This window comes from Leptopilina boulardi, unplaced genomic scaffold (genome assembly GCF_019393585.1).
Source record: "Leptopilina boulardi isolate dan_hultmark-lab unplaced genomic scaffold, ZJU_Lbou_2.1 LbouV2_224, whole genome shotgun sequence".
NCBI classification, from domain to species: Eukaryota; Metazoa; Arthropoda; class Insecta; order Hymenoptera; family Figitidae; genus Leptopilina; species Leptopilina boulardi.
In genome coordinates, this window is record NW_026137779.1 from 1,310,221 (window position 1) to 1,325,908 (window position 15,688).

Sequence of the window (15,688 nt, forward strand, 5' to 3'; positions counted from 1 at the left end):
GAGTAATCATAATGAATCCACGACTTATATTTAAGTGTGTAACTGAAAATATTCCGTAATCTGAGGACAGAAATCATATAGCTCTGTTCAGTGACGTCTGCACTAAAGTATTAGGCTCTTACTTTAAAATACTTTTAAGTTGTTTTATTGAATTTTCTATAGACACAAGTGATATATATTTTAATCGTTCTTTAAAATTGCGAGTGCGCTGTAAAAATTTATCAACAATTTCATTAAAAAACATGGATTACTTTCTAGAAGTAAGATTTTTGTCATTAAAGTAGTTAAAGTAATACATATTTATGTTTTTTTTATTAAGGGGAGGGACCGCTGAAATGTCAACCTTTCGAAATTAAGGCTGTTTAAGGTTGTCAATTTCTTTCTGTTAAAATTGAATATTTAAAACTGCAATGTACAATGGGAAATTGAAAAACAATTAATTCATTAATAATTTTTTAAATAAAACTTGAAATTTTCAAAAAGTAAAAATTTAAACTTCAGTCGCAATTTCTATTATTTTTCATTGATGATTTTTTCGTACATTTTTTTCATTACTCTGAACAATCAATTTTATGGATTTTCAAAAATTTTAATGTTTAAAAAAAAATTCTAAAATAGTCAAAATTTTTTTTTTTAATTTTGATAATTCACAATAATTTTATATTACAAATAATGCCAGAAAAAAATTGACCCCCCATAACAACATTAATTTTGATAAGTTGAAAGAACCCCGCACTTTTTGTATATAAATTGGCTTTTAGTCAATTTTTCTACAACTTTGTAGTTTTGTAGTTTAAGGCCTCGGGGATAAAAAATGTTAATGACAAAATTCAAAATAATGGCCAGTTTTTTAGCTACAGTAACTCAAAGTTGAAAAATAATAACATAAAAAATAATGTTTTGTGAACATTCTGTTCTTAAAAATCAATCAAAAACTGACTATTATTCTGAATTTTGTCATTAACAATTTTTTGTTTACAAGGCCTTAAACTACAAAACTGCAAAGTTGCAGAAAAATTGACTGAAAGCCAATTTCTGTACAAAAAATACGGGGTCCTATAACCAGTCCCTCCACTTAAACTTTATGTTGAAACAATTTTATACATAAGTTATCTTATTAAAATGCTTTTAAGTGCCATTAATATTTAAAAGACGTTTTTGGAAGACATTATGTCAAACAATCTAGAAACATTTTGACTATTTAAAAACAATTCAAAATTTAATTCTTTTAAAAATATGTAATAATAAATTATTAATAAAGATTTAAATAAGTTGTTATTTGAAGGGTCAATTAGTGAAATAATTTTTTCAAATTACTATCTTGTACGAAATTTCCTGGCGCATCTTTTTTCTCATCATAAATTTTTTGTATTCGTATACAATTTTTGAATCAATATACAACTTTAAGGGGTTAAACCACTCTAGAGCGTCAAAAAAAGGCCTAACTTTAGAAATTTTTTTCAAGAAAAGTTTAAATGTACTGAAAAATATGTTTACATATCTTTATTAGGTACACTTTAAAGAGAAAAAAATATACTTCATTAATTATTTTTTTTAAAAATATCAAATTTACAGGTACGTGATAGGAACCCTTTCTGAGAGGAATCACGTCGCGGCCGGAAAGGTTTTAGCTCCAATTTTCATCCTACAACAAAAAACAAATTTCTTTCTATTTTTACATCTTAAAAGCTAGAGAAAGACGTAGGGGATTTTTTTTCAATTGATTTTTGCAAAAATGGCGAACATTTTAAGGAAAAACCGAGTTTTTTACTTAAAAAATTGACACTAAATTGTTTATAACAAAAAAAATATGCAACATAAAAAAAATCCGTACGTCTTTCTCTAGATAATGTTATTGAGAAGCTACAGTTTAATTTTTAAGTAAATCGGTTGAGATTTGTAAAAGTTATGTTTCCGGCCAGCACAAAAAATGTAGTTTTGAGAAAAACGAGTTTAAAGTTTTACTTACGACTTTTTGGATATACCTTCAATCTGCAATGCCTGCGCCGTATAATTGACCTTCCAAATTAAAAAGTGTTTCGACTTATAATTGATATTGTTTCTTATTCTATACACCCTTAGGCACCTTTTAAAGCAAAAAAAATTTTTTTGATTTTTTTGAAAATTCTAGAGTGGTTTAACCCCTTAAAAAAAATTTCGTTGGTAAACGTTGTGTACTTCAGCTTCGTGAATTGAATTTTCGAATTTTAAAGAAACTTATTCCGAAATTTGGAAACACAATTATACAACTTTGGCAAAAATGAAAAAAAGAATTGTCAAAATTTGACACGTCATAAGATTACTTTTCAAAAAAACACGTGAAATCAGAAAAGGCCAACTTCAAGTTAGGACAGAAGGACAGACCAAGCATTTTATTATTATATAATTATTATTATTTATTTATAACAAAAATGTTACGGTGACTTGACAGACTTGTGACATTTAAAATTGTTTAAAAAACTAATTTGTTTAAACAAATTGTTATAATCAAATAAAAAAATTAATGAATTTAAAAAAAAAATTTGATTAAACAAATTATTTTTTAAACAATTTTTAACGTCAAGTGCCATTGTTTGGACCGCAGTCCTGTTTACGAATTTGATATTACAAATATTTCCATGTGTCTAAGCATGGGCTTTAATGGATTAATTCCAAGATATTAGTTCACTGGGTATTCATGTATCCAAAACAAAAATTTTGGTTTTTTGATTTTGGACTGTCAGGAGCGGCTCTACAGGTGGTACCCTGTTGTTACAATTCTTATTACAAGTTCACTTCCTGATCTTGTACATGTTTAAATCGATGTACAAAAACATCATTTTGTTCAAGAAAATGTACATGACTTTAAAACGTTTTTTCAAAAATGTGAGTTTTAAAAAAAATTGTTAAATCGCCATTCTTAAATTTAAAACAAAAATTGAAATCAGTGCCCTCTATAACCCCACAGTAATAATATTTAATGAAAACAATATAATTTTCAAACTATGTCAATCCGCCAATTTGAATTTTTGTGGAAATGAAAAATTCGAAATCAGCGCCCTCTATAACTTCATAGTTACGAGAGTCAATGAAAATAATTAAATTTTCAAAATTTGACAAGCCGCCATTTTTAAATTTGGAGTACAAAAAAATCGAAATCAGCGTCCTCTATAACCCCATAGTAATGATATTCAATGAAAATATTGGAATTTTCAAAATTTGACAAGCCGTCATTTTTAATTTTGCTTCTATCGGTCGGTACACCTCTTCAAATTGCAATTTGCTGTCGGTATATACTGTTCCAATACACATTACTTTAGAACTATTTATCATTTAATTTTAATAATTATTCAATGAAAATTTCACTTTTCATAATATAATTACATTTTTCCACTATTTTTTATTACATTTTACTTATTATTTCTCTGTATTTCCCTATTGAAAATTCCTACAAAGTTTTCCACGTGTGATCCTTTAAAACGAATCTATAAGGAAGCTTCAAGACTACATACGACATTACTTTTCGAATTTGGTTCAGGCAATGTTACAGGAAACTATATACTTTTCTATATAGTTTCCTACATAGGATCCTATAAAAGATGTCACAGAAAATGAAAATTAAAAAAAATTTGAATTTTTTTATTTATGACATTGTTGTGTTGCTCGTTTTTCGACTTCTAGTATTTTTGAGAAAAATTTGAAAATAAATTTGGAGGAACTGGGGATTGAACCCGGGTTCGACGCGCGCTAGCTAAAAAGACCCTATACACTAACCTAACCACCGACTGCCGAGAAAAAAAATTCGCCTCATACTCTACAAATCTAAAGTTTCTACTTACAGAGTATGCGAAAGATTGAGTATGCGCCGCAGAAGCGCATCTATTAAAGAGTCCGTTCCCCGTCTTGATTTAATGTCGTCTGCACGTCAACTAGCAGAAATCGCAATTGTTTATACTCGTAAATTATTAAAATTAAATAAGTTAAACTTTCATTTACAATTGGATTCCTTTGGAACATTAAAGAAAACACAGGTAAGATCATTTTAGCATTTAAGTTATTGAATTTTAGATTGTCGCGTGAAATTTATTCAATTATTATTTAATAATTTTTTTAGTTGTAAAATTATAAAAAATTGTTCTGAAAGAGATTTATTCCTCTCATTTTCCTTGACATTTTAAAAAAAGTAGACTTCAATTCGATTATTAGAACGAAAGATATAGCAATTTCAAAATTTTTGTTATTATTGCAAATCTCGTAAACTAACAAATATTTTAAGCTGCAATTTACGTTAAAGATTAGTCTTACTATATATAACAAAATTCCAAAGTTTCATTGCAATCGGTTAACCTACTCAGAAAAAGTCAAAATCTCACCTGGAATCCCACTATATATTATATATTATACATTATAAAGTTAAAATTGATTTCATTGTATACCCCTTAGGGGTCTTTACAATTTGCTCACAACTTTTATTTTAACTCTTTGAACTCAACAAACTCTTAAAATTGCGGCTGTAGACCGACTTTTATTAGAAGCACTCGCATTTGCCTGGACTTTTGGCCAGGGGAGAGGAAAACTACAGAAAACCTCTCCCGAGCACAGCCGGTTTATTGAGAGTCGAGTTGTGAATGTATATTTGGATAATAATTATCACAAATGTACAAACACATCCTCGGCGTCAAACCTTCCGCTTGATATATCTCGCTCACAGTGAAAACACCAGGGCTATAGCGAGCACCGAGGCGGTCACCCATCCAAGTACTAATCGTACTCAGCAGTGCTTAACCTTAGTGATCGCAAGCCAAGGCGCTTCACCGTCCGATCTATATCATCGGTTTATATTATACATTATATATTATATTCAAAGATTTCTTAGGAATTGGAAATTTTATATAATCTAAATAAATAACAAAAAAATAATTCACGTATAATAAAAATTGTTTATCAACACGTTGACAGTCTATTATATGTTAAATAAGATTTCCGAGAAAATTAATTAAAATAAAATAGATATAGACTAAATATACAGGGTGTATCATAACCGGGCACTATCAAGAAAATATATAAATCATAAAATATTCTTTAACTTTTTACTCAATTATTATTCCCTAACAGCATCCGGATATTCAAGATATCCTATGGACGTCCTAAGGATATCCAAATTTCCGGATATCTCTAGGACGTCCACAGGATATCTTGAATATCCGAATGCTGTTAGGGTTATAAATCACATACATTGTACAAAATAATTAATATTCAACAGATTTAATCAAAATATTCATATTAATAATGAATAACATTTTGAAAAATTATTTGGCATATTGGATCCGCCATTTTGAATTTTGAAAACTGATATCGGATTCTTAATTAGCGACCCAAAAAACCCTTAATATTACAATGATCTGTATACTTTGTTCAGTAGAAAAATATATAACTGAAAGGGTTAATATTATTATAATTCATTTATGATGTGAATACTTATTTATTGAAATTTATAGAGTATTTTTATTTAATCTTAGTAATGAAGTAAACTATAGAATTAGATAAACATTTATTTCTCCGAATTTATGAGATTGTAATGTTTATATAATGTTGAATAGAGTATTTAGAAACAAAACAAAATCCGAATCTATTTAGTAACGTGTCAGGACACGTAAATGTATTACTATATATTTCTGTTTTTGAGCTTGAAACGAAATAAGATTTATATTTATTTTTGTTTCGTTCCTCGGCACGAAATATAATTACCTCTTATTTTTGTTCCGTTCCTCGGCACGAAATATAATTACCTCTTACTTTGTGTCGTGCCGGGACACAAAACAAATTCCTTATGTAATTTATTTTCATGCCTCTGGCACGGAACGAAACAAAATTATAATTCATTTTGGTTCCGTTTCCGGACAAATTCCTGCTTTTTCGTCAAGGTGACCTTTCCGGATTATTCGGACACACACCCGAGCTGTCCGAATAACCGGCGTTCCAGTGTAAATGTCGGTTACCTAAGATTTTACATCGTATGGCAGAATTGTAGAACGGTTTAAAAGTTCAATGAAAAAAAAAACAACGAAAGAATTTATGTTTATTTACAAAATAAGTTATATAATTCCAAACATTTTTTAATTCAAATTCAATCAAAAAGACCTGGAAAATCTTACCTCCTTGCTTATAGTCGTATATCCTGTGCTTCCAACTAAATCATTAAAAAATTGCTGTACTCAAATAAAAATAAAAACAAAGTCGAAAATCAACAGGCAAATTCATTTATGGAAGAATAACCCTAGATATTCTGTTTACCTTTTTCATATTTAATGAATATTCTACACTAATAAAAAAATTTATTTGATTCAAATATTTCAAATTATTTGAAAAATATTTAATTGGTTCAAATATTTTTTATTTGGATCCAAAAAATATGTATTCGACCTAAATAACTTGAATTATTTGAATCACACTTATTTGAACCCAATAAATCGTATTTGGTTACAGTAAATAATTTATTGAATTTAATAAATAAATTTAATTGATAGGGGAGAGGGCCCCAAGATGGACATAGTTTTGATTTTGTGCTCTAGAATCCAAACGTTTTATGGTATTTAAAAATGGTGTATACCTTATGAAAGTACAATAAATAAGGTATCCTTTGGCCCCGGACAGCCCCGAAACTTCCCTGAACCTTGACTGAACCTCGCTTGACGAGGTTCGGGAACTTTAGTCGCGAGGTCCAAACGAGGTTGAGTTGATGTTTAAATGTCCGCGACAGAGTTTGGCTGAATATTGGATTTGAATTTCTGTTAAATATTAAAATTAATGATTCTTGCCATATTGTGAGGGGATATTTAAGGAAATTAAAAATTCAAGATTTGTTAAATGTAATCGTTAAATATTCTTGAATTTTAGAAAGAGCATAAATACGGAAAAATAAAAAGAAAGCAAATGAATTTAAAAACCCAATGGGAAAAATTAATAATTAAATTAAAATAAAAAAATGGTCATCAAAGTATTAGTGAAACCATTTGTTCCAAAAAAGAATTTGTCTCAAATCCAATAATTAGGAGAGACATCGGAAAGAAAAAAAAATTTCGACAAGAAAAAAATTTTCGATCACTGCTTATATACCAATCTAATGGCACCTCAACTGCGAGAAACAGTTATGATGTTCGCCCTCCCTGTGGCGTTGAGCGAACTAAAGTCCAGAGATGAGCTATTACCATTAAAACAAGTAAGGGGTCCTTTATGTTTATTTCATAAACATTATGCTTCCTCATTGTGTGAAGCAAAAAATTCGCTTCCTCGTGAAGGAAGCAATGAATTTGTCCAATTCAATTGATTGATTTAAAAACTTTCGAATTAAAAATGTTTTAAATTAATTAAATTTTTTGAAAAATAAAGAAAATTTTAATTAATTTTGAGTGTAACATAAACTTTATATATACGAATCGATTCGTTTTAATGCAAGGAATACAATTATTTTATTCATCAACTTGATTTTTAAAAAAACACAAAATTTTTTAGCTAAAATATGAATTTTCGATTTTTCAATTTTTATTAATTCTCAAATTTTAAATCAAATCTATACTTTATATATACCAACCAATTCGTTTCAATGCAGGGAATAAAATTATTTCATATATAAACATGAATTTAAATAAACACATCATTTTGCTTCCTCGTGGAGGAAGCTATGTAGTCCTTTCGTTTATAAAATTTTTAAAAATGGTGAAAACAAATTTTCCTCTATATAGAAACATGTTATATGAGATCCTGATCAATTGTCTGGATGTATGTATGTGTGTGTGTGTGTGTGTGTGTGTATGTGTGTGTGGATAGTTTTTGTGAACACGATATCTTTAACAGGTTTTAATGGATTTGGGTAAAATTTGGTAGGCTTATTTAACACATTAATCTCTCAAAAATGACGAGAGGATTTTTAAAAATACCCAGCAAACACTGTTATATATCTGTTCTAGAACTGTTACAAATTTCTTGAGAACATGTTCTGTAACTGGTTAAGAACGTGTGAGTCACTGGTTACGCAAAACGTCGTACTCAGCAGGTATGTTCAGATATGTAACAAATCTAGAACGCGGTTACAAAGTCATTTGTAACAGTTCTAGAACTGTGTTGTAACAACTATGAAAAGTGGTATGTAACCAGTAAGGAACAGAGTTCTGTATTTGTTACATAACTAAGTTACGTAACAGGGATAAAAAAAATATTATATAATTATGTGTTACGTAAACGTATTACAGTGTAGGAACAAAAATCTATATTTGTGACATAACATTGTTTCAGTATGAATATGTATCATAGTTCTTTAAATGAGAAGAAGAGTAACACAGAAAATTAAAAGATTTTAAAATAAGCTGCAACGCTTCTTATTTTAATCCATTTTTACTTATTTTAATACCAAAATGGATTAAAATAAGAAAAATTTGATTAAAATAAGAAGCGTTGCAGCTTATTTTAATACCTTTTAGTTTTCTGTGAATGTAACAACGATCTAGTGTTGTTATACATGTTGTCCCGAAATTTCCAAGACATTTGGGTATTTTGTAACGATCTTATTTTTGAGAAAAAGAAACTTAAATGAAAGATTGTTCAGAATAACAAAATCAAATTGCACATTTTAACATATTTTGCTATTCTGAACAAATTTTTAAATTTTTTTGTCAAAAAGGCTATTATTACGAGATATCCAGACATCCCTAAAATTTTAGGACACCCTGTACTATTGTGGTGCATAATAAAGTTGTTATTAAGTTATATAATTTATATTTAACACATTCTTATGTAGTAGAAAATGTCTTCCAGAACTTAACAGCAACAGAATTTCAGAACAGCTACATAACATTGTTCTGGCACAGTTCTAAAACTACCTTGGAACGTCAGTTACAGATCATTTGTGACTGTCGTGTTATAGACATGTTACATAACAATGTTATAGAACTGTGACGTTATCATAATATAGAACAGTTCTGTCACTCTTTTGTAACAATGTTCTAGAATTCAATGACAATGAGGTTATCTAACAGATTCGTAACCAACTTGTAACAACTGTTCTGTAAAACTGTGACATCACTGTTATAGAACATTTATAGAACGTGTTTGCTGGGTTTTCTCTGTAAATAAATTCATTAACTAAATAACGTAATTATTAGTTACTTCATTTTTTTACTATGAAAATGTAACAAAAAAATATTTGTCGCACAAAAATAATATCAAGATGAGAAATTTAATCATTTTTAAATTTTCTCTGTAAAAAAATATTTTGTGGCCTAAAAAAATTATCACGATAACAAAATAACTTTTTTGTCAAATTTTCTCTCCAAAAAAATTAATTAACTAAATACCGTAATAATTGATTTTTTTTACTACGAAAATTTACCAATTTATTCGTAGCACAAAACAATATCGCAATAAGAAAAAAATTTTTTTTTCCAAATTTTCTTTGAAAAAAAATTATTCGTGTCTTAAAAAAAATCACGATGAAAAATAATTTTGTTGTAAAAATTTCTCTGTAAAAAAATTTAACAAAAAAATTATACGTAGCACAAAAAAAATATTACGCTGAGAAATTTACTTATTTTTAAATTTTCTCAGTAAAAAAATTATTTGTGGCCCAAAAAATATCACGATGAGAAAATAATTTTTTTTTTCAAAATTTCTCTGTAAAAAAAATTAGTTAAATAATTAGCTTAATAATTAGTTAATTAATTTTTTTACTACGAATATTTAACAAAAAAATTATTTCTTAATGGTAATATTTTTTTTGACAAAAAAATTTTTTTTTGTCAAATTTTCGTTAAAAATAATTAATTAGCGAATTATTAAGTATGACATTATGTTATTAATAATTATTTATGACATTAATTATTTATTAAGTTAATTATTTGTCATATTTAAAATAAAATAAAAAAACCTAAAAAAATAAAATTTTTCAAATGTTCCCGCGCTGCGCTGATGGCTCAGCTCTGGACTTTAGTTCGCCCAACGCCACAGGGAGGGCGAACATCATAACTGTTTCTCGCAGTTGCGGTGCCATTAGATTGGTATATAAGCAGTGATCGATAATTTTTTTCTTGTCGAAATTTTTTTCTGCCCGATGTCTCTTCTAATTATTGGATTTGAGACAAATTCTTTTTTGTAACAAATGGTTTCACTAATACTTTGATGACCATTTTTTTATTTTAATTTAATTATTAATTTTTCCCATTGGGTTTTTAAATTAATTTGCTTTCTTTTTATTTTTCCGTATTTATGCTCTTTCTAAAATTCAAGAATATTTAACGATTACATTTAACAAATCTTGAATTTTTAATTTCCTTAAATATCCCCTCACAATATGCCAAGAATCATTAATTTTAATATTTAACAGAAATTCAAATCCAATATTCAGCCAAACTCTGTCGCGGACATTTAAACATCAACTCAACCTCGTTTGGACCTCGGGACTAAAGTTCCCGAACCTCGTCAAGTGAGGTTCAGTCAAGGTTCAGAGAAGTTTCGGTGCTGTCCGGGGCCATAAAGAAAAAATTTTTATTTGCAAACAAACATTTTTTAAAGAATTTTCAAATTTTTTAAATTGTTGTAAATTTCGAATTGAAAAAAAGTGTCCCCAAGATGAACACCTTCATAAAATGCAATAAAAAACAGGTAAAATAAAAATAAAATATCGAGTAAGGATTTTTAAACCAATTTTCTGTTTCTTTATTATATTTTTTAAAAGTTCTAACATTTTTTAAATATTAAAAATATTAAGAAAATTAATTTTCACGAGAATAATTTATTTAAATTAATTTATTTAATTTATAATTTGTTTTATAATTAATTAAAAGAAATTAACAATAAATCCAGTTCTAATCTGAATTGTCTGAGTCACAATTCGGACATTCGTACCAGGATCGCAGATTTTGGAGCACTTTAAGTGCACTTTTCTCTGACAGTTATGGCACGCAATCATATTCTCTATTGATAACACAAATTCGAAGTAGAAAAAGAAAAAATTTCAATTATGAAGCTTAGAGCATTATTAAAAAACCGTAACATTGAAAATAAATAAAATTAAGAAATTAAAGTGTGATGTCCATCGTAGGGCCACCAGACTGTCCATCTTAGGACCAATGACCCCATTTTTTTGGCACAAATAAAAATTATTTACAAACACAGTTTCAACCGAATCATTTTAGAATACTATTATACGATAAATAAATGAGGTTATTACGATATGCACCTATTCAAAATCAAAAATCTTTCTTATTATATTAAGTTCTAAAACGACCGACACCGACCGACACCAAAAACAACTTTTTCGTTTTCTTTTTGGAATTATTTACAGTTTTCCTTCAAAATTTGAAATCACATGCCTTACATACATGTCTATTCAAAAAAAATGCCTAATTTTTTTTGCGCGATTTTTTGCAAAAAAAATTTTTTGCAATTTTTTGCAATTTTTTATTTTTTTACGATAATAACACAGAAAATACGTCACTTTTTTAAATCTCAGCTAAAAAAAAATTTTTTTCACAAAGTTATGGCGATATTCAATTTCCCTCATATCTTTCTTATTATATTAAGTTCTAAAACGACCGACACCGACCGACACCAAAAACAACTTTTTCGTTTTCTTTTTGAAATTATTTACAGTTTTCCTTCAAAATTTGAAATCACATGCCTTACATACATGTCTATTCAAAAAAAAATGCCTAATTTTTTTTTGCGCGATTTTTTGCAAAAAAAATTTTTTGCAATTTTTTGCAATTTTTTATTTTTTTACGATAATAACACAGAAAATACGTCACTATTTTAAATCTCAGCTAAAAAAAAATTTTTTTCACAAAGTTATGGCGATATTCAATTTCCCTCATATCTTTCTTATTATATTAAGTTCTAAAACGACCGACACCGACCGACACCAAAAACAACTTTTTCGTTTTCTTTTTGAAATTATTTACAGTTTTCCTTCAAAATTTGAAATCACATGCCTTACATACATGTCTATTCAAAAAAAAATGCCTAATTTTTTTTTGCGCGATTTTTTGCAAAAAAAATTTTTTGCAATTTTTTGCAATTTTTTATTTTTTTACGATAATAACACAGAAAATACGTCACTATTTTAAATCTCAGCTAAAAAAAATTTTTTTTCACAAAGTTATGGCGATATTCAATTTCCCTCATATCTTTCTTATTATATTAAGTTCTAAAACGACCGACACCGACCGACACCAAAAACAACTTTTTCGTTTTCTTTTTGAAATTATTTACAGTTTTCCTTCAAAATTTGAAATCACATGCCTTACATACATGTCTATTCAAAAAAAAATGCCTAATTTTTTTTTGCGCGATTTTTTGCAAAAAAAATTTTTTGCAATTTTTTGCAATTTTTTATTTTTTTACGATAATAACACAGAAAATACGTCACTATTTTAAATCTCAGCTAAAAAAAATTTTTTTTCACAAAGTTATGGCGATATTCAATTTCCCTCATATCTTTCTTATTATATTAAGTTCTAAAACGACCGACACCGACCGACACCAAAAACAACTTTTTCGTTTTCTTTTTGAAATTATTTACAGTTTTCCTTCAAAATTTGAAATCACATGCCTTACATACATGTCTATTCAAAAAAAAATGCCTAATTTTTTTTTGCGCGATTTTTTGCAAAAAAAATTTTTTGCAATTTTTTGCAATTTTTTATTTTTTTACGATAATAACACAGAAAATACGTCACTATTTTAAATCTCAGCTAAAAAAAAATTTTTTTCACAAAGTTATGGCGATATTCAATTTCCCTCATATCTTTCTTATTATATTAAGTTCTAAAACGACCGACACCGACCGACACCAAAAACAACTTTTTCGTTTTCTTTTTGAAATTATTTACAGTTTTCCTTCAAAATTTGAAATCACATGCCTTACATACATGTCTATTCAAAAAAAAATGCCTAATTTTTTTTTGCGCGATTTTTTGCAAAAAAAATTTTTTGCAATTTTTTGCAATTTTTTATTTTTTTACGATAATAACACAGAAAATACGTCACTATTTTAAATCTCAGCTAAAAAAAATTTTTTTTCACAAAGTTATGGCGATATTCAATTTCCCTCATATCTTTCTTATTATATTAAGTTCTAAAACGACCGACACCGACCGACACCAAAAACAACTTTTTCGTTTTCTTTTTGAAATTATTTACAGTTTTCCTTCAAAATTTGAAATCACATGCCTTACATACATGTCTATTCAAAAAAAAATGCCTAATTTTTTTTTGCGCGATTTTTTGCAAAAAAAATTTTTTGCAATTTTTTGCAATTTTTTATTTTTTTACGATAATAACACAGAAAATACGTCACTATTTTAAATCTCAGCTAAAAAAAATTTTTTTTCACAAAGTTATGGCGATATTCAATTTCCCTCATATCTTTCTTATTATATTAAGTTCTAAAACGACCGACACCGACCGACACCAAAAACAACTTTTTCGTTTTCTTTTTGAAATTATTTACAGTTTTCCTTCAAAATTTGAAATCACATGCCTTACATACATGTCTATTCAAAAAAAAATGCCTAATTTTTTTTTGCGCGATTTTTTGCAAAAAAAATTTTTTGCAATTTTTTGCAATTTTTTATTTTTTTACGATAATAACACAGAAAATACGTCACTATTTTAAATCTCAGCTAAAAAAAATTTTTTTTCACAAAGTTATGGCGATATTCAATTTCCCTCATATCTTTCTTATTATATTAAGTTCTAAAACGACCGACACCGACCGACACCAAAAACAACTTTTTCGTTTTCTTTTTGAAATTATTTACAGTTTTCCTTCAAAATTTGAAATCACATGCCTTACATACATGTCTATTCAAAAAAAAATGCCTAATTTTTTTTTGCGCGATTTTTTGCAAAAAAAATTTTTTGCAATTTTTTGCAATTTTTTATTTTTTTACGATAATAACACAGAAAATACGTCACTATTTTAAATCTCAGCTAAAAAAAATTTTTTTTCACAAAGTTATGGCGATATTCAATTTCCCTCATATCTTTCTTATTATATTAAGTTCTAAAACGACCGACACCGACCGACACCAAAAACAACTTTTTCGTTTTCTTTTTGAAATTATTTACAGTTTTCCTTCAAAATTTGAAATCACATGCCTTACATACATGTCTATTCAAAAAAAAATGCCTAATTTTTTTTTGCGCGATTTTTTGCAAAAAAAATTTTTTGCAATTTTTTGCAATTTTTTATTTTTTTACGATAATAACACAGAAAATACGTCACTATTTTAAATCTCAGCTAAAAAAAAATTTTTTTCACAAAGTTATGGCGATATTTAATTTCCCTCATATCTTTCTTATTATATTAAGTTCTAAAACGACCGACACCGACCGACACCAAAAACAACTTTTTCGTTTTCTTTTTGAAATTATTTACAGTTTTCCTTCAAAATTTGAAATCACATGCCTTACATACATGTCTATTCAAAAAAAATGCCTAATTTTTTTTTGCGCGATTTTTTGTAAAAAAAATTTTTTGCAATTTTTTGCAATTTTTTATTTTTTTACGATAATAACACAGAAAATACGTCACTTTTTTAAATCTCAGCTAAAAAAAAATTTTTTTCACAAAGTTATGGCGATATTCAATTTCCCTCATATCTTTCTTATTATATTAAGTTCTAAAACGACCGACACCGACCGACACCAAAAACAACTTTTTCGTTTTCTTTTTGAAATTATTTACAGTTTTCCTTCAAAATTTGAAATCACATGCCTTACATACATGTCTATTCAAAAAAAAATGCCTAATTTTTTTTTGCGCAATTTTTTGCAAAAAAAATTTTTTCCAATTTTTTGCAATTTTTTATTTTTTTACGATAATAACACAGAAAATACGTCACTATTTTAAATCTCAGCTAAAAAAAAATTTTTTTCACAAAGTTATGGCGATATTCAATTTCCCTCATATCTTTCTTATTATATTAAGTTCTAAAACGACCGACACCGACCGACACCAAAAACAACTTTTTCGTTTTCTTTTTGAAATTATTTACAGTTTTCCTTCAAAATTTGAAATCACATGCCTTACATACATGTCTATTCAAAAAAAAATGCCTAATTTTTTTTTGCGCGATTTTTTGCAAAAAAAATTTTTTGCAATTTTTTGCAATTTTTTATTTTTTTACGATAATAACACAGAAAATACGTCACTATTTTAAATCTCAGCTAAAAAAAATTTTTTTTCACAAAGTTATGGCGATATTCAATTTCCCTCATATCTTTCTTATTATATTAAGTTCTAAAACGACCGACACCGACCGACACCAAAAACAAAATTTTCGTTTTCTTTTTGAAATTATTTACAGTTTTCCTTCAAAATTTGAAATCACATGCCTTACATACATGTCTATTCAAAAAAAAATGCCTAATTTTTTTTTGCGCGATTTTTTGCAAAAAAAATTTTTTGCAATTTTTTGCAATTTTTTATTTTTTTACGATAATAACACAGAAAATACGTCACTATTTTAAATCTCAGCTAAAAAAAATTTTTTTTCACAAAGTTATGGCGATATTCAATTTCCCTCATATCTTTCTTATTATATTAAGTTCTAAAACGACCGACACCGACCGACACCAAAAACAACTTTTTCGTTTTCTTTTTGAAATTATTTACAGTTTTCCTTCAAAATTTGAAATCACATGCCTTACATAC

At 27.3% G+C, this 15,688-nt stretch overlaps 1 protein-coding gene across 5 annotated transcripts in view; it reads left to right on the top strand.

Moving 5' to 3' along the window:
• The window catches only part of LOC127279892 (UTP--glucose-1-phosphate uridylyltransferase), a 237,922-nt gene that overhangs the window by 37,453 nt on the left and 184,781 nt on the right, over positions 1-15,688 (top strand). Inside the window, exon 1 of one of the 5 annotated variants that reach the window (XM_051302544.1) lies at positions 43-260. The exons of the other annotated variants lie outside the window; for them this stretch is intronic. Within the exon in view, the coding sequence (XP_051158501.1) occupies positions 243-260 (18 nt within the window). The 5' untranslated portion in view covers positions 43-242. Of the gene's footprint in view, positions 1-42; positions 261-15,688 lie in introns of those variants that run through there. 5 annotated transcript variants of the gene reach the window in all.